General features: G+C 57.9%; 9 protein-coding genes across 9 annotated transcripts; 6 read left to right on the top strand and 3 right to left on the bottom strand.

The window, feature by feature from the left end:
• Positions 1 to 103: 103 nt before the first annotated feature.
• C8Q71DRAFT_754967 (uncharacterized protein) lies at positions 104 to 547 on the top strand. The gene has a single exon (XM_047923522.1). The coding sequence runs from the start codon at positions 207 to 209 to the stop codon at positions 471 to 473; it is 267 nt and encodes an 88-aa protein (XP_047779919.1). The 5' UTR covers positions 104 to 206; the 3' UTR covers positions 474 to 547.
• Positions 548 to 1403: 856 nt separating this feature from the next.
• C8Q71DRAFT_796296 (uncharacterized protein) lies at positions 1404 to 3408 on the top strand (the record flags this gene model as incomplete). The annotated part of the gene is made up of 6 exons (XM_047925666.1): positions 1404 to 1427; positions 1482 to 1541; positions 1596 to 1672; positions 1722 to 1946; positions 1985 to 2196; positions 3350 to 3408. The coding sequence occupies 6 exons, from the start codon at positions 1404 to 1406 to the stop codon at positions 3406 to 3408; spliced, it is 657 nt and encodes a 218-aa protein (XP_047779918.1).
• Positions 3409 to 3531: 123 nt separating this feature from the next.
• On the top strand, positions 3532 to 5117 carry C8Q71DRAFT_566338 (uncharacterized protein). Its single transcript, XM_047919397.1, has 4 exons — positions 3532 to 3756; positions 3818 to 4001; positions 4060 to 4150; positions 4213 to 5117. Exons 2-4 carry the CDS (start codon positions 3889 to 3891, stop codon positions 4915 to 4917), a joined length of 909 nt encoding a protein of 302 aa, XP_047779917.1. The 5' UTR covers positions 3532 to 3756; positions 3818 to 3888; the 3' UTR covers positions 4918 to 5117.
• A 184-nt stretch (positions 5118 to 5301) lies between these two features.
• On the bottom strand, positions 5302 to 6828 carry C8Q71DRAFT_706307 (uncharacterized protein; the record flags this gene model as incomplete). The annotated part of the gene is given in 3 exon segments (XM_047920494.1): positions 5302 to 5656; positions 5675 to 6081; positions 6136 to 6828. 3 exon segments carry the CDS (start codon positions 6826 to 6828, stop codon positions 5302 to 5304), a joined length of 1455 nt encoding a protein of 484 aa, XP_047779916.1.
• A 289-nt stretch (positions 6829 to 7117) lies between these two features.
• Positions 7118 to 7863, top strand: C8Q71DRAFT_754959 (uncharacterized protein; the record flags this gene model as incomplete). The annotated part of the gene is made up of 3 exons (XM_047923521.1): positions 7118 to 7341; positions 7398 to 7471; positions 7522 to 7863. Exons 1-3 carry the CDS (start codon positions 7303 to 7305, stop codon positions 7859 to 7861), a joined length of 453 nt encoding a protein of 150 aa, XP_047779915.1. The 5' UTR covers positions 7118 to 7302.
• Positions 7864 to 8669: 806 nt separating this feature from the next.
• On the top strand, positions 8670 to 9004 carry C8Q71DRAFT_857053 (uncharacterized protein; the record flags this gene model as incomplete). The annotated part of the gene is made up of 2 exons (XM_047927365.1): positions 8670 to 8828; positions 8888 to 9004. 2 exons carry the CDS (start codon positions 8670 to 8672, stop codon positions 9002 to 9004), a joined length of 276 nt encoding a protein of 91 aa, XP_047779914.1.
• An 811-nt stretch (positions 9005 to 9815) lies between these two features.
• On the top strand, positions 9816 to 10913 carry C8Q71DRAFT_566215 (uncharacterized protein). Its single transcript, XM_047919396.1, has 4 exons — positions 9816 to 10088; positions 10144 to 10191; positions 10248 to 10510; positions 10563 to 10913. Exons 2-4 carry the CDS (start codon positions 10152 to 10154, stop codon positions 10728 to 10730), a joined length of 471 nt encoding a protein of 156 aa, XP_047779913.1. The 5' UTR covers positions 9816 to 10088; positions 10144 to 10151; the 3' UTR covers positions 10731 to 10913.
• A 36-nt stretch (positions 10914 to 10949) lies between these two features.
• On the bottom strand, positions 10950 to 13136 carry C8Q71DRAFT_898628 (uncharacterized protein; the record flags this gene model as incomplete). The annotated part of the gene is made up of 2 exons (XM_047928779.1): positions 10950 to 12952; positions 13008 to 13136. 2 exons carry the CDS (start codon positions 13134 to 13136, stop codon positions 11168 to 11170), a joined length of 1914 nt encoding a protein of 637 aa, XP_047779912.1. The 3' UTR covers positions 10950 to 11167.
• A 1314-nt stretch (positions 13137 to 14450) lies between these two features.
• On the bottom strand, positions 14451 to 17235 carry C8Q71DRAFT_857051 (WD40-repeat-containing domain protein; the record flags this gene model as incomplete). The annotated part of the gene is made up of 6 exons (XM_047927364.1): positions 14451 to 15733; positions 15787 to 15877; positions 15931 to 15987; positions 16037 to 16078; positions 16132 to 16849; positions 16907 to 17235. 6 exons carry the CDS (start codon positions 17233 to 17235, stop codon positions 14451 to 14453), a joined length of 2520 nt encoding a protein of 839 aa, XP_047779911.1.
• Between the last annotated feature and the right edge of the window lie 302 nt (positions 17236 to 17537).

Genomic DNA, 17537 nt, shown 5'->3' with positions numbered 1-17537 from the left:
GGAGTGGGAGTTCGGTCGGGTCATTCGCGTGGTTTTGTTGCGCTACAAGCGCAGTCGCGGAGGGCCAGCGGCGCATGCAAAATAAGGACTACGAAGCTACGTACGCGGCCTGCCTGCGCTGGAATGCGCCAGATTTATCTACATTGTTTGTTGGTTGCGCCGGCCTGCGGGGTGCGGTCGCGGATGTCTGTTGCGGCGAGCCGGACATGTTCGACCACCGTAAGGACGATCCAGTTCGGTTTTCAGTCCTAGCCCGACCACAGCCGTCACCAAACGCCGCAGCCAACCGCCCACATGTTGACCGCCCGACACCGACACCCAAGTCCTCCGGAGACTTCGTCTCCGCCTCGTCGACGTCTTCCACCTCCTACATCACTCTACACTCTCTCCCAACCTCACTCTTTCGTCCGCTACAACCGACTCCTCCGCGCCCTCGGGCCTTTTCGATCGGCCAAGAGGTGAGCAGGAAGTAGGAGAGGATGGTGTTCGCGATCTCGAAGGTGCACCCGGAGCCCTCGTAGACGTCAAGACGGTGGCCTTGGACGAACTAGAGTGAGAACTCGCGTCAGCAAGTGCAGAGCGCGGCGCAGAACGTGTGTACTCACAAAGTGCGATGTCCCAGTCACGAATGAAGGAATGGGGTCGATAGCGAGATGAACCCAGGTTATCTATCCGCCGGTTGCCGCTGTTCGGAGATGGTCGCGACCTGGTACTTAGGACCGGCGGCTGGCGATGAGCGAGGATGTACAGATGCTGACGATGTCGCGTACTTAGTCCAAGGAACAGCGGATGGGGCGGGGACTTGGTGGCCGGCGGCCGCAGACGGCAGCGAGTCTGTGGAGAGGAGCAGACAAGTCGGCTACATACCGCGGCCGCCATGCACGGATGGGCGATGGCTGAAAGGAGCTCGCAATGTGCGTATGGATCCAACGCGTACCATGCACTACTCAGCTCGCGTTCGCGTTGGGCTTGCGTTGGCCGAACGGCGTTTCCAAGTCATTCGCGCGACCTGCCATACTTGGTCGCGGCGTCTGGCTACCGTGGCCAGCGCTCCGCCTCGCACACCTCATGCATCCTGCTACATAGTAGTCTACTAGCTTCTGCACTTGACGGCTCCTGTATGTCCGCTGCTCGCCTGAGTTGCCTCGCTGCTCTTAATGTACCACACTCGGCGCTACACTCGGCGGATCCGCACGGCGCCAGCACGGCAGCGACTGGCAGAGACCTCGGACGGCACTGACCCTGCGACAAGATCCCATTGTGGGCGTTCCCTCCGTGCACGAGCTCAAAGCAAATTCTCGCCCACAGCGATACGTGAGGTGAGTTTTGACTCGAACCCATCATCCACCGCCTGTCTCACTGCCACCTGCCACCACCGCTACTGCAGTACCTGCGGTGTCGCAATGAGCATGTACAACACCGACGATGTGAGACAGTTCCGCCATAAGACTCGCCCAGGACGGTGCTGACTAGTTGGGCAGTCCATTGCAGGATTTGCGTACTCATCGTTCAAGATGGCACTAGCCAACAAGATGCCTCTCGTATGAGACCATACTTGATCGCTTTTACTCATTTTGCTCACTACCGCCGTGTAGTACATGTCGACCAAGAACACGATCATGAAGAAGTACGATGGTCGCTTCAAAGACATCTTCCAGGACATCTACGAGAGGTCAGTCAACCCCCTCGCCACTTGCCAACCCTAGCCGACCTCCTTCCAGCACGTACAAGTCGCAATTCGAGGCGGCAGGCGTTTACTACGAGCACCGGCTCATCGACGACATGGTCGCGCTGCGACTCCCGCAGGCGATCAAGTCCTCGGGCGGTTTTGTCTGGACATGCAAGAACTGCCACGGCGACGTGCAGTCCGACATCCTCGCGCAGGTCTGCGGCTCACTGGGGATGATGGCCTCGGCGCTGGTCATGCCCGACGGGAAGACGATCGAGTCCGAGCCGCGCACGGCACGGTGACGCGCCACTACAGTGAGTACCAGAAGGGCAACGAGATGTCGACGAACCCCGTCGCGTCCATCTTCGCGTGGACGCGCGGCCTCAAGCACCGCACGAGCCTCGACGGGAACGAGCCTCTCAAGGTGTTCTGCGACGACCTCGAGAAGGCGCGCGTGGAGGTCATCAATATTGATGGCGCCATGACGAAGGACCTTGCGCTCGCGATCCATGGGAAGGAGATGAAGCGTGAGCACTGGGTCGTCACAGATGCGGCCCCCTTAGTTCATGGCGACCTGATCGCGCTCGGCGGCGCCGTCGCGACGAGTTCTCGTACATCCTCACGACATGGAACAAAACCTCTCACCTCACGGAACGGCTCCTGTTCCTGCTCATCACCCTCGCCAGCAACCACCGTCTTCATACCCTCAGAGCTAGACTCAGGCACAGACCCAGCCTCAGTCGACCTTGTCCTCTCAGACGGTCGTCGCCAGCCAGCCAGCACCTCTTGTCGGTCCCAGTGCTGTCCCTGCCACTCCTGCGCCACTCACGCTCAAGCAGCAACACATCACTGCGGAAGCCTTTTGGACGTGTTTGTCCTGTGGTGCCATGGACCCGACTTCATTATGTAGATACCCTCTTCCGGCTGGCAAAACCGACCCACATCGCTCGCTCGGCACGCTTGTCCATCAGCAGCACCCCACGCAAACTGTATCATATCGTAGCAAGTCCCGGTCCCGAGTATCATACCACGCTCCAGTCTTCTGTGCATTCACCTCCACTGCTTCTGTACCACCCATCGGCTGCGTTCTGGATCCACTGGCATCACCACGCCCATCTCTGTTTCATGTTCGCGTCTCATCGTCGTACACCAGATGTCCATCCTGACACCAGTGTCCCTGGGTATCGTATCCCGGATGCTATGCGAACATACTGGATTGGCACGTCGGTTGGCTTGAGCTCTGTGATACTACGCCACGAGCGCGATGGGATACAATCCGAAGTACCCACTCTCGCCATGACCCTGCAAGGAAACGTTCCCTCAACTTGCGAGCGGGTTGTTTCCGAGACACGGTACTTCGATCACATCTGGAAGCAGAAGTGCTCAGGTTCGCTCAGCCCAGAACGTGTTGGCCTCCCCGCCTCTTGTCAAGCTTTCTCACGTGCTGCAGGAGCAGCAGCGGCGAGCCTAGCAAAGGGAAAGGATGGCACCGACCTTTGTCTGTGGCCTCGCGCGGCTCAGAGACGGCGGCGGGGACGAACCAGCCTCGCGCGTTATCCGCGTTGAGGACGTCCTCGCCCAGCATGGCCTGCTGGATGACGTCTTACTCACCCTCCGGCAGAGGCGACGTGTTGGGGTTGCATGCGACGTTGACGAATACCTTGACCCCCCTGGGGATAGGGAGGGTGGACACAATGTCCGGTGGCCCATCGAGCCGCTGGTTCTGGGAGGCTGATTGAGCGGTGTGTGAGGAGGGGTTATCCTGGGGACGGCTGCCTGGAGCGCGACAGACTTGACACAGAAGTCTGGGGACGGCGAGAGAGAGCGCGCGCTCCGGGTTCGGACACAGACAGGCACCTCTGACTTCATCACTTCTACTGCCAGTTTCTCTCGCCGCCCACCTGTAAGAGTGCACAACTCGCTCTTGCTCAGCAGCGACTCTTCGTCTTTCGCCTCGCACACCACAGCCTACGCACTTGCACCCGCCCACTCTCGCCCACCATGTTCAGTCGTCCAAGATCGTCACCCCCGTCCCAGAGGACGACGAGAAAATGCAAATGTACATCCAGGATCGCTGTGTCATTAACGTATGTACCGCACCCCGATAGCCTCTCTCCAACGGCGCTGACCCTGTCTTGAATCCCCCAGTACTACGATCCCCTCGTGCAGCCCTCGCTCCTCCGACACGAGATCAAGCCCAGCCCCGAGTCCATCTGGCTATGACGGGCGCGTTGAGCACCACTGCATCGATATGTGCGAGCGTCCGTGGGGATTGCGCGAAGGTCGACGTGGCGACGTGGCATAGCAATCGCGTGGCGGTTTCGTACACCAGGTTCGTCACTCGCCCGACACGGGGTGTCTAAACTGCGTGCTAACTTTTGGGCGCGTAGATACCTCGTCGTGGTCCTCAGCGCGTACCAGCAGATTTGCTCACAGTCTGCAAACGTCCTGGGCGGCATATCCGAGGACAACTTCGACCCGGTGCGTTTGTCACCCACCGCGCACACATCCCTACTCATGCACTAATGCATGTCTCTCCGCAGTCATCCAGGGCGGCGCCGAGATGGGCACATGTCTCTCTGAGGATGAGCTCCAGCAGGCCCTTGACTTCTGCATACACCTCTTCGACGCGACGACGCCCGAGCAGTACGAGAGTGTCCGCTGCACGTTCGCGGGCCTCTCCTCTTCCCCATTCTCGGCTGCTACGGATAGGCCAGAGGTGCTCTTGGATGTCCGCGCGCCGATCGTTGATCCATCGAGGCTGGAGGAGCTATTCCGCTTCCTACCTGCAGCTCGACAGGTGCCCGGGCCCGGATGCGTGCCACGGCATCATGGGCATGCTCGCGCGCACGCGGCACCTCACCGACCTCGTCCTCAGCTGCCTCCGCATGCCTGGCGCGCCCCCACCTGTCGCGCTCCGCCGCCGCCTCGTCTGCGCGGACATCCCCGACGGCGACCTCGCGCGCTTCCTCGCGCGTGTGGACCTCCCTGAGGGCGCCTCTGTCTGCCTGCACGGCACCGACCCGGAGCCCGCACTGTTCGCTAAGCTCGTGCGCGCGCCCGCGATGTGCGACGCCACGCAGCTGTGCGTGTCAGCTGAGGGCGAGGCCATGAGGCCCTGCTGCTGCTGTGTGCTTGGTCCAGCCGAAGGGATGCCATGCCGTGCTGGCGTGGGGTGCACACGCTATCATCCGGAACCTCTCTGCGACGCGCGCCGTGGCTCCTCGGCGAGTGCATTGGCGACCTGAGGCGTGGTGCGACCCTTCCCGTGTTCCGCGTGTCTGTCAACACTGTTGTCGTGCACTTCTCGTGCAGGGCCCGCCGCCACGGCTCGCGCGACTCATATCGTGCAAGTCGGTGTTCAGCAAACCGGAGGAGCGCAGTGCATCATTCCGGATGGATGCGTGGTGTTTGCATGAAGCTCGATGCATGGTGCCCGTGCCGCCGCTGCCAAGGACCTTCGCTCAAGCAGTGCTCCTCGTTCAAAGCTCGAGACGCGGGGATCGCTTTCTAGCAAGCCAAAAGAGCATGAGCATGCGATGTTCTGGTATGTGGTGTGGGAGCAGGCTTGGATATATCTTAGATCACATAGTGCGATGACTGTTTGCTAATTTCTGTACAATAATACTGTGTTACTTGTCGTCGTCAATGAGATCGTCCTCAAGTGTCTCCTCCCACTCCTTTGCAGCTTGTTCAGCTGAGATGATCCCATCCCGGTACTTCTTCCATATGCCTGGTAGCCGTGAACTTGTAGCGACTGACAGACCCCATTGTGCGAATGGAGGATCTGGGCGCCCAGGATCGCGTTTCATCAGGCTCGTGCCATGGACGTCCCGCGGGCACCATGCGATGAATGTGTTCGGGGCCATGCACACCTTGACGCCATAACTTGCAACATAGAAGTTCCCTCCTTCGTCCTCGTTCAGATTACGATTTGTTGTCCATGAGTATGCGTATCTGTGTGGCTGGTGTTCGGCATGCATCGCTCTGTTATCTCATGAGCACACTGCCATATGCTGCAGTGCCATGGAGACGTACCGAGCATAGTTAGCCCCCATAAATGCAGCAGGCGGCGCGAGTTCAGCATTGTGAAATTCTACAAACTCGCCCGCCTTTTCAACACAGTACGTCCCGCGCGTGCTACCCTTCTTCGCCATTTCGCCGTTACCATCCATCCGACAAAATTTGTGCTCTGCGAGGAAGTCCTCAAAGTCTTGGGTGATGGCATCTGGAAGACGGCCACACATCATATTGAATGAGAGGGAACAGACCGATGCCGTGCGGCATTCGAGGGATTTGAGGTATTCGGGCGGGTGTTTCTTGCTGAGTGTGTTGTGGGTCCAGACGAAACAAGGGCTAGACCGTGAACCTGCTGTATAGCCGATACAGACAAGGGTTCCAGGGTCTCCCTTCTGTCTCAATCCACTTATTGAGTGTGCATTGCACATAAATGTTGCACGACTCACCCGCACGTTGCGCCTCAGGCTCGCATTCAAACCAACCACATCTCCTGCCCAATCTACGACTTGTTGATCACCGCAGAAATTGCGAATGACTGCGACAGCGATTTGCCCAGTTGCAGAATCGTAGATGATGGCACTCTTGTCCTTGGGAACGATATGGGCGAGCTGGGAAATGTCTTCGGCCAGCATCGGCAGACGCTTCATCCGTTTGTCTGGTAGCGGGCCGGCCTCGATGTGAGGTCGCCAGAGTGCCTCGACCTCAGGGGTCTCGTAAACCCAGTGTCGGTGGTCAGGGTAAGGAATACAAAGCCGTGGAAGACAGATCTCGTACGCGATCGCCCTGAGGTTAGCCATCCGGACATCGTTGTCCATTCGGCGAAGCCCAAGGTCTTCGACCAATCGCCGGTGAACTTTCCGGTAGTGCTGTTGTCCTGCCTTCCTTTTCTTCATAGTGGCCACCACGATCAAAGGTACGTCGTCTTTAAGTGTCACACACAAACTGACGAACCCGGAAAATGGGTCTTTACCGAGAACGGCCTCGGACGTCGCACCCAAGCTACGCAGGTGTCCGTCCAGGATACCCAGAGCCTCCTTGTGGTAGCGATCGTTCCAGGAAAGCAGTAGGGTGGACAATGCACGCGTGTCCTGTCCCAGCCGCACTGCAAGCTGAAGGAACGTCTCCCGCTTTGTCGCCATCGTCTTGATCGCGCCGGTCTGCAGAAGCGGTAAGTCAGTATACCATGTAGTAGGTCACCATAAAATACCAGATCGATCACAGGCTATACAACAGTAAGTGACCATAGGCCAATTCACAATTTATATTGCACTCACAACGTCCGCGACTCGATGGATAGATGTGCAGGCAGGTACTATTCCGCGTTGCAGGTGCGCGTCCGTGCAATTTCACGTGACTGTGGCTGTGGCGCGCGGGCAGGACGCGCGTTGCACAGCACGCTGGACGCTCTCCCCTAACGCCGTCGCCCGCCTCGCCCACCAGTCCCCGGATCTACCCCATACGGTCTCTTTGTGTACTACTGGTATCGGCCTGTCCGTGTACGATGTCACGGTTGCCTTGGCCCCTCACGGAGGCCGGGTGATGGGCTGCTCGTATCGGATGGGTCGCTCTGCTGGCAGTACCAGAGCTCCACGGCATCGCGGGGAGCAGCAAGCATGAACATGCGAGATACCGGAGATCTTACACAACCACCGGTATGTACCAAGCAATTCAATTTACACCGAATAGCACTGACACATGTCCTATGTAGAGGCTCTACTACCCCGTTGCCAGCGCCCACAAACCAAGGGCCCCGCGCCCGCCCGCCGCACTCCCAACGTTACGGTGCGCCTGCTTCCTGCTCCACCAGTTCCTGTATGCTGATGCCCTGGTAGTGCTGCCGCAGCATGCTCTGCAGCCCTATGCTCACCACACCTCGCTGCCGGGCCCGCCTCCGGTTCGTTGGCTGGCTGCGCGCACACTGCTCATCTCAGCTCCCCGCCGCTTCTCCTGTGCTCACCGCACCGCCTTCCCCGCTCGCCACCGCGCCCGCCTCCTGTTCGCATACACGCCCGCCTGGCGGCAGGCGGGTGCGCGACCCGTTCTGCCACTGCGCCGCTATCCCTACGCTCCTTGCGCCTCGCCCTCGTCCAACATACACCCGTACCCTGCGGATGGCACCACGCTGTCCGCCACGATCCTCGACAACTGCCACAACATTGTTTGGTACCCTAAGACCAGTGTCCCAGTTACACTGGCCCATGTGCACCGCCCGCCATGGCTCCGGCCGACCCTCTCGACCTGCAGCGAACCTTCTCTACGGCGAAAGCACGCGCCGGCGTAGGCCTGCCCGCCCTATGCGCCGCCATGTTTTACTTGGAGGTGGTCTGCCATGATTCGTGCGCGAACATCGTGATAAGGCGTGCACACCCCTCGCGCGGTTGTGCACGCGCCCGTGTCCTCGAACATGCCCGCCCGCAAACCTTAACACGACATGCAACGGGCCGTCTCTGGCCAGCACCGTCGACTCTAGGGATACGCGCGAGCTCGCGCTCGTTCCCAGTCGAGCTCGCACCCGTCTGCATGGGGCTTGCCCCGATTGGCCCGCCCTCTCCCCTGGCGAGCATCGACTCAACACGCTCCACACAGTGCCCGACGTGGTAGCGCGGATGGAGTACCATCGTCTCTTCAAGACACCGGATGGTCTCTGCTCCGCGCTTCTGGGCGGTAGGTGTTTCAGCAGCTCTGGCGTCACTTGAGGCTTGAGGTAGAGGCTCGGGCGCAGGGGGCCCAAACGCAGGGAAGAGGTCGGTGCCATTCGTGACATGCGTGTCGCCTACGGGCTCAGGCGATGGAAGGAACTCCGTGGATGGAACAGGAGGGACAAACAAAGGAAGGGAGGTGGTCCCATCTCGAGCACCTCTGCATGGACATCCTCGACCACGCCGGTTCTTTAGGACCGCGAACACGGCGTGCTACTCCGAGACCATCCCCGGTGTGAACGTCACTGCCGAGACGCGCTCCTCGCCTTGATTAAGTTGTCATGCTCCAGGTATCGCCCTCGACGCTCTTTGCCGTTACGGCCATCCTCGAGGGCGAGCCCTTCGTGAACAGCACGCCACGGGACACGTTTGTCCCGGGCACCATCCAACTCGCGACCAGTGGCAGCGATCTCAAGCCAGGCCAGACAAAGCTCAAGTCCGTCTTCGCCGAGTTCCTCGCCAGCGAGGGGATCAAGCTGCTCTCCATCGCGTCCTACAGCTCTCTGCGGAGCTGCAGTTCAATAGCAAGGAGAGCAGCAAGAGCAGCATCGTCGACGACATGGCTGACGCAAACCACCTGCTCTTCAAGTGTCCCGAGCCGGGCGCGAATCGTTAATGCGGAGCACGGGCCACACAAAGCCACACCATACCCGCCGCTCGCTGCGACAACCAGCGCTGCGACTTTGGCTGCGCCTCGCCTGTTTGTTCGTGAGAAACCGCGCCACCTTATGAGCACCCAGGTGCTCCGAAGGCGCAGCTCTCCGTCCCTCCCTCGCCCGGACGGTCTCTCGACGTGTTGACTCCCGTTGACATGCGATCGTTAAGCTAATCGCGAGGTAGTGTGGCCTCTCTGCACACCTCGCAGCCGCCCGGCCGCACCTGGTGCGACAAGTGTTGAAGACTGCCGTGCCCGCGTTCAGCGTGATGCCACTTGACCAACACTCGACTCTCTGGAGGAGCACCAAAGGCAACCGTGCGTCCCCGAGCAGCTCGAAAATCAACGAGCCCGTGCTAACATCATGATGGCAACGCGACATCCGAAGACCAGCGTGCCCGGCCTGGCCCACCACTCCAACGCGCCATACTCTCGCAAGTCGCGTCTTCGCAGACAAAGGAAGCCCCGAGGCTATCTTCTTCACATAGCATGGTCCAGTGTTCACGGCAGCTCCGTGGGAGGAATGGTGCAGAGCTCTCCAAACCAGGAGGGCTGCCGAGAAGGGGAGGACGTGTTTAGGACACTGGGTACTCGCATCCATTGCCCTTTGTTGCCCTCTCCTCCACACACGGTGTGCGTCTCCTTCTGTACATCTGCTTCTTCTCGCCGTGCCCCCTAACCTTCGGCTGCGTCTCTCCACCGTCCCGCACCCGCTTCCTCTGACCACGGCTGTACGTACACCTCCGCCTTTGTCTATCCTCGACGTGCCCGCCATCCTTCATCCCCCCATCCTTCTCAACTCCCGACGTGTCCACCTCCCGCATCTCCGCCCCCGCGCGTCCAATTGCCCGCGGCGCCACCTGCCCGCATGGTCGCCTGCCCCCTGTGATCGCCTGGCCACCTACCCGCTGCGGCGGGTCTGTATCTGCGCGGGTACGGGTACACCCGGGAGAGCCGTGGGTAGACCCGTGCTCTGCCCCTACGCACGGTCAAGGGCATGGAGGCTGCGAAGGGGCGTGCACCCTGACCACATCGCCACCATTCAGTACGTCCCCGTCGTCGCTGCCTCCAAGCGCACGATCAACGAGTACTGCTCACAGATCTTCTGATGTGGCTGCTCGACGGCCAACATCTTGAACAAGAGCGAGGTGTGTAGCATGTGTCCCAGGAGACGAGCATGTCGCTGATGCTGCTTATGTTCCAGGACTTTGCTCGCCACGCCACCCATCCTTAGATCTCGCGCAATGGACTACAACCTGCGCATATGGCTGCCGGAGGCTTCCAGGACCACTATCACCTCAGCTTCCGTCAAGCTGTCCACGCTCTCGCCGGTTTCTACACGCTGGCCACCGCCTACGTCGCCGTCGCTACCCTCGAGCCGGTTTGGACGGCATGGCGCACGATGTCAGCTATCTCGGCCTGCAAACTGTTCTGAGATCCGTGGGGCGGACTCTTTACTGGTCTATGGTGTGTGCATTCATTTATTCATCGCATGCAGTGGGCTAATGTGTTTGCTTAGTTCTTCGTGGCGTCGCTCAAGGGCATGCTGTCTGACTGGAACGTCCAGGGTGCATCGGGTGCCATCTGCAAGGCTCGTACTAATCCTCGCATGTGTCAAGTATCGCGATTTCTCTGCTGGTTAGAGACTCCCCGATGTACTCAGTATACTTTCCCTAGTCTCTCGTAGATGTATAATTCACTGCCTGGAATTCCATCTCGAGTACCTCTATGCCGACATCGCTGCACTATGTATGCTGTAATATCTATCTATAAGTGTATGTACGGTTGCAAAAGGCATATGCTAAGTCGGTAGCACTACTACGATGCTGTAGAGGTACCAGTATTATAGGGGACAAGTACCGTATCATTATGGACATTATGGACATTCACTCAACGAGTGGAGGCATTAGTGGTCGGTCTGTATGTACTGGCCTGCAAGTTCCACCGAAGGGACACGCTATTACTCACCCAGCCAAGGGGCTCGTCGCAGAACCACTTTCGGGTGCAGATGTACTCAAATCCTGAGGTATTGCGAGGTCTCCGAGATATCCTGCTAACTCGCCGGGAATTGACTGAACAAGGTCTGTACGCCATCAGCTGTGGCGAAGTGAATATGGCTCAGGCTCAGGGGGACATACCGGTATAGGATTCAATTGAGCTGGGAGCGATCGTATCCAGCACAGGGTACCAGCCACTTGGCCCGTAGTATGCCGTGCACGTAGGGGCTGCAGCATCCCACGATGGTACCTCGGGATCAAAGGAAGGGTACGTGGGGTTGATGTGTTGAAGAGGGTTGTCGCTCGCCAGAAGCTCGACCATCGAAGGAGGTGGAAGTGGGTTTTTCGTCTGAGCAATCGTCGGAAGAGACGGCAGCTCTGCCTGGGCCAACATCAACGGAGGCGGCTCGCTCGCCCAAGCTATCTGCAAAGAAGGTAGCGACTCGCTCATCTGAGCGACCAGCATAGTAGGAGGCAGTGGATCGTTCGTCTGAACGATCATCGGAGGAGATAGCACCTCGTTGCCCGGGTTCTGCGAGGGAGGAGGTGGCTCGCTCGCCCAAGTGATCTGCAAAGAAGGCAGCTCATCTACGGCTGGCGGCGAGGCTGGCGGTGAATCATTCCCCTGAGCGATCATCGGGGGAGGAGGAGGCTCACTCGGCGCCCGAGCATGAGAAGGAGGTGACGTATCGTTCGCCTGGGCGACATCGGAAATCGACGACAGCAGCTGGTTCGCCTGAGCGACAACAGTGGAAGGTGGGGACAAAATGGTCGTCTTGACGGACTCAGATGAAGTCGGAGGTTCGCTCGCCTCAGGCTCGGTATCAGCAGATGGCTGCGAAGGTCGGCCACCGTCTGGGTCCCATGGGAAATGCAGAGGCTTGGCACTGGACCGACCAAGTGTTCCCAAATAGCGAGTGTAGTCGCCCCAGAGTGCGTTCGGGGTGTTGAGGCATCGCTGCCAGATATCGGCATCCCCACGCCCGAGATCAGCTCGAGCATCGTCATACCCCTTGCATCGCTTCTTCTGCCACTCATACTTCGGCCAGGCGAGCGAACATGCACTTGCTCGACCGACTTGAGGAACCCTCTGCGACGTGAGGTTGTGAACCTTAACGAGCCCATTGTAGATATCGGTGAAGGGCAAACTCTTTGGGAACGACAGGTCGTCTGAACCATACGACCTTGCCTTGAAACCAGTTGGGATCGTCGGCACAGAGAGGGTCGCACTGGCTGGTGCTGGTACATCAGTGGTAGATGCCCCAGACGACATGGAGGGCTCAGGCGACCCTACAGAGGCTGAACGACCCATCGACGACTCGGTGCCCTCGGTGACCAGTTCTTCGTCAATGGTTGGCAGATTGTTGCTGGGGATGGTGCCAGTCACACCAGAACGAAGGGCCCTCCAATCGGAAGAGAGCGAAGCTCGTGAGACCCTCGGGAAGTGCTCATCAGGCTCTGTGATACGACCAGGGCCAGGCGACGAGCAAATACGGAGTGGGCTGGGAGCTCGTGGTGCGATTGCCGACTCGGAGTCCAGACGTGCACGCTTCGCAGATCCCGCCGAGTTCGATGACATTGGGAGCAGGTCATCAACAGTTGCAAAGGACCGCTTCCTGCGGAGGGCCTGCATGGCCTCAGCCATCCCGGGATACTCCATCGGGTCAAAGTCGGGAGCAGAGAGCGAAGGGATCGTTCGGAGGAGGAGGCTCGTCTCACCCCCAGTGATTTGGCGATAGCTATCAGCTGCGATAATAGACCACTTATTCGTCTTCGGGTCGTAGATATGAACGAAGGGCGAGCTGGACTGAGGAGGACAGAGCATATCGCGGAAGGTGGGGTAGTCGCTCAGCCGGAACGCAGGGTAAGTTGTGACGTGAACTGAGGTGATCTCTACTGCCTCGGTCGCTGGCTACAATACAGAAATCAGTTTCTGTGAGATACTCGCAGACGGCTGCCATGCTCACCTTCAACCACAGTGAGAGTCCAATGGAGTGTTGGATCTGCTTCTGGGCTTCGTGGATACTTGATTTCCTCTGCGCAGGGCCGATCTTGTCATAGGCTTGCTGACGAGCCGATAGCCATGGCTGTGGCATCTCGTGCCGTGATCGCAGTGGCTGTGCATACTGGGTTGGTCGGGTGTCAGGTGGACATTGGGGTGACCTGGCCTGAGATCCAAGTGGCGACTCAGAGGCAGCATTCAGTGACGCAGAGACGACAGGCTGGGATGGTGGAGGGTCGGAAGAGACAGGCTGGGAGGACGATGGTGTGTCGGACGAGTCGGACGAGTTGGCCTGACAGGATGGAAGCTCTAAGTCAGAACAGAAATGTACGAGACGATAAAACGATGCTAACTGTTAATGCAGCTGGACCAGGCTGTACCAGTGGTTTAGATGGCTTGTTCGGTTTGCGGATCGCATGGGGAGCACACCGAGGCGAGGGTGTACCCGAAGCGATCGCAGCCCGGGCCGCAGCCTGACAACAGTTTCGGCACTGCTCACGAGGGCACAGCTGATTTGCTGCACGAGAGCATTTGCTACACGAAACTGATCCACCTGTACTCAGAAGCCCTAGTCAGTCAAGCCAACAATAACACATTTAAGTCGACTCACCCCGCCCCATCCGCCAACTGGAACTGCCGATCCTAGTATCGTCCCCAACAACTCCGATACCGCCGAAGGAATATCGCGAAGCCGGCGATGTGATAGAATGCTGTGATAAAGTACGAAAACGTGTGGTGCCCTGTCACACTGACAGATGGGCCAGTCAAATCAGCTGACAGCGACGAACAGCACCCAAAAAAGGTAGCTTACCGATGTTTTGCTAGACTCAGCTGTAGTTAGAAGGGGAAAACCGAGTGAAGTCCTTAGAATGACAGACGAGAGGCGACGCGCACAGCGCAAACACATAAGAGAGTCGCCGGCAGTGATGCCGGCGGACAGTCGAGTCGTGCTGCAAAGGTCGGACACCTTATATATACCTGAGGGGACGGCCGACGAAACTTTCGTTGAGAATACTCGGGGCGAAACTTTCACGCATGAGAGTGTCTAAATTGAAACTTTCAATCGCGTGTCGGCAAACATGAAACTTTCGTCTCGGCGGACAATCCATTTTGAAACTTTCGATTTACCAGACTTTTATCCTATTCGGAAAGTTTCAGACCGAAAGTTTCGGCATGAAAGTTTGCGTGAAACTTTCATTGAAACTTTCATTTTCGCGGCAGATTTCAACGTTCCCTACTCACCATGAGATTAAAATTATAGCATTGTCCTCGTGCTCGTGTGGCACTAGTAGATGTGCTTGTAAGTCCCATGTAGACACGCACAGGGTCATCTGTATACGTATGGATGCTTCTATATGCAGACGTCAATGTCCATACGGTCTGAGGTACAGCGAGCACGTACATATGCTCAAGCCACTGCTGGCAAAACCGGGAGGTCCCATTTGCGTACACTCCCGTCATCCGATGCCGACGCAAGGTGCTTGTTGTCGTGAGAGAAGGCGAGATAGTTAACGTTGTCTGTGTGGCCGTTGTACTGCGCCACCTCCCGCTTCGTCGCCATGTCCCATACCGTCACAACATGGTCCTCGCCGCCAGCAGCGAGCAGACGGCCGTCAGCAGAGAATGTCATGCCCATCGCGACCTTGTCTCCACAGTCGATGCTGTGAAGTAGATCGGCGGTATAGGAATCGTACGTCTTGATGATTCGTTCGCTCCCGACGTAATGGAGGTGCCTTCCATCTGTAGAGAACGTCGCAGCCCATACTGAGCCACCATCGCCCTCGCTGAGCGTCATAAACTCTTCCCCGAGAAGTGCACTCCAGACCCTAGCGGTACCATCGTCCGAGCCTGTGATGAGCCGTCTTCCGTCGGAAGAGTACGCCGCGGTGTAGATCACTCCTTCGTGCCCCTGCAGGTCGCAGATATGCGACGCTGTATGCGTGCTCCACACATGTGCAGTGCCCTCCGCGCTTGTGGAGACGAACCGCTCGTTGTCGGGGGAGAACAAAATAGACATGATGATCCCGTTGTGCTCCTCCGTCGACGCACGCAAGTTCCCGGACTCAGCCTCCCACAGCTTCACGACAGAGTCGCCAGCCGCGGATGCGAACAGCTTGCCATCTGGTGAGTACGCGACACAGTCGACGGTGCCTTCATGAGCGTGAAGGGTTCGGATCATGCCTCCTGCGATGAGATCCCAGATGATGACACGTCCGTCGCGCCCTCCGGAGACCAGTTTGTTCCCGTCGGGGGAGAAGACGAGCGAGGAGACGGCACCGCCGTGGTCCTGGAACTGATGCCTCACTGCTTGGTTCATCGTGCTCCAGACCATGATAGTGTTGTTCTCGAACCCAGCGGCGATGTCTCTCCCCACCGGGGAGTATGCGAGGGCGGAGATCCCACCTCTGCGCTCGGTGCCGGTGAGCGCTGGCATATGGAGGATATTTGGCCTGTCCACCCTCTTCCCCTTGTCCTCGGCAAGATTGTCAGGGGGTATCACAGGGTTGTCATCACTCGCACCAGGGACGGGTCCCCCTCCCATCTCGATGTCGTCGTCCGCCGCACCCTTTTGCGGATCAGCCTCCGCCTGACCCGGGTCCGTCGTGTGTGGATCATGCTGGACATCCGCCGCGTTTGCACTCTCCGCTATGAGCATTTCGGTGACTTCGTCGTCGAAAAGTAACATGCCGACTGGTAATGTCTCAATTGATGCGGTCACAGACTCAGACTGCAGCGCTACTTACGTCCGTCCTCAGTCACTTCAATATCAGGCCTATTCTCCTCCAGAAAGTGTGGTATATCGTCAGGAATCGGGTATTGATGGTCAAATCGGGCCTGTGGCCTTTCATAAGTTCAGATATGACGAGATACGTGCAATCACAGCCTACTTTGCAGATGCGAATCAAATCTAAGTCACTTGCGATGGCTACGTCTGCATGAGAGTTCTGCGTCCGATGATGAGATGAGAAGAATATACATGATTCGAGAACCTACCTCCAATATGTAATCCAAAACGAATATGACAGGGTCGTATGGCTACGAGAGCGGGTTCATGAGATGCATTCTCGAGATGTTTCGTACGCTCTCACCGTCACCTTCGGAGGAACTTCCTCTATCAATCCCATGCCATCGTCAGTGTCGCGGTCTACCGACGGGTCCTGAGGCTCAGCGGCAGCCTCGATCTTCGAGGGCAGTAGCAGGCGCTTCTTCAGTTTGAAGTAGTGCAGGAAAATGCACTGGTCGGAAGGATACTCCTGAGCGGCAACGACCTGACTTCCCCAGTCCATCTCTTTTGAGTGTCGCGGATCCGTGTCATCTGCGCGATTTTTGCCCTTCTTTCTTTTACCTTTGGGACTCTGCGACTGGACAGGACTCGCGAGCTCCGGCGCCGGTTGAGCAGGCCCCGAAGGTCTACCTGGATTAAACCTCGGGCGATTATCTGGCCCTATCCGAGGAAGACAAGTGGCGGCTGTCTCTCTCTGTATATCAACGTGGAATGCAGCGGAGACAGGAAGACCCAGATCGCCAGTGAAGGAGAGTCTCGCATGTCTACTGTTGCCAAAGAAGGCTACGACAGCCCAGCGACTGGTCTTAATCCATCCTCGAACAAAGAGGATATCTTCGATAGCGACTTCAAGGCCCACCTCCTCCGATGCCCAATGATGCCAAGTCTCTATGTTCTCCTTCATGTGTTTCGTCATCCGGCGGCTCTGGTGCACAAGTTCACGCCTCCCGGGAGTATCCAAGATCGCCAACGCGCCATTTTGGTCGGCACATTCGCATTGAAACGCGAAGTTGACGCCATGGCTATGAGTAGCATCATTGGGATTTAATCCAGACGAGCATACATGAAGAGTCACTCACGAGCCAGCACCACCCCCGATGTCGGTTCGATGGACTGTCTGACTAAAGATAGGCCCTTCGTTGACAACATTGTTCGCCGGAACCACTTGCATGAGGCCCAAGTCGAATTTCTTGTAATCCCGAGGAACTCTATATTGCTGAATGGGATCATCGGCATCCTTCATAGCGTTGAAGAGACGGTAGAACCCTCCCTGGTTGAGATACCCAACATCGCCAATTAGAACCTCGCCTTGTCCGTTCTTCGGCTCAGGCTCCCACAGTGGGTAACCCAAGGCAAGCTTGAAGAGCTGTTGTGCGTACACTTCGGATGCGGCAGGTCCAGCATTCATAGCAGTCGTGATGCAGGAGCAAGGTTTGAGGCCTGAGGAGTGGACAAGTGTCCTGTACGCTGAGACGCTACACAGTCTGGCATGAGGCTGTGATCGTCCACACACAGCGCTTCGAGTGGCTGGAAGTCTATCGATAGAGGTAGGGCCGGCCCGTGGGACGGAGGCATTTCCGAATTGGTACTTACTATGTGCCCCACCGGATGCAATTCATAGCTGAAATGAACCCGCCGCCGTGTGCCAGCGTGTGCCAGTCCCCGTCGATGTCCATTCGCTGCCCTAGTGCTTACCTTGTCACGGAGTTC

This window comes from Rhodofomes roseus, assembly GCF_022264815.1.
Source record: "Rhodofomes roseus strain CIRM-BRFM 1785 chromosome Unknown C8Q71scaffold_8, whole genome shotgun sequence".
Taxonomy (NCBI): domain Eukaryota; kingdom Fungi; phylum Basidiomycota; class Agaricomycetes; order Polyporales; family Fomitopsidaceae; genus Rhodofomes; species Rhodofomes roseus.
The sequence above is the reverse complement of the archived record's forward strand: the minus strand, read 5'-3'. Positions and strand labels throughout refer to the sequence as shown.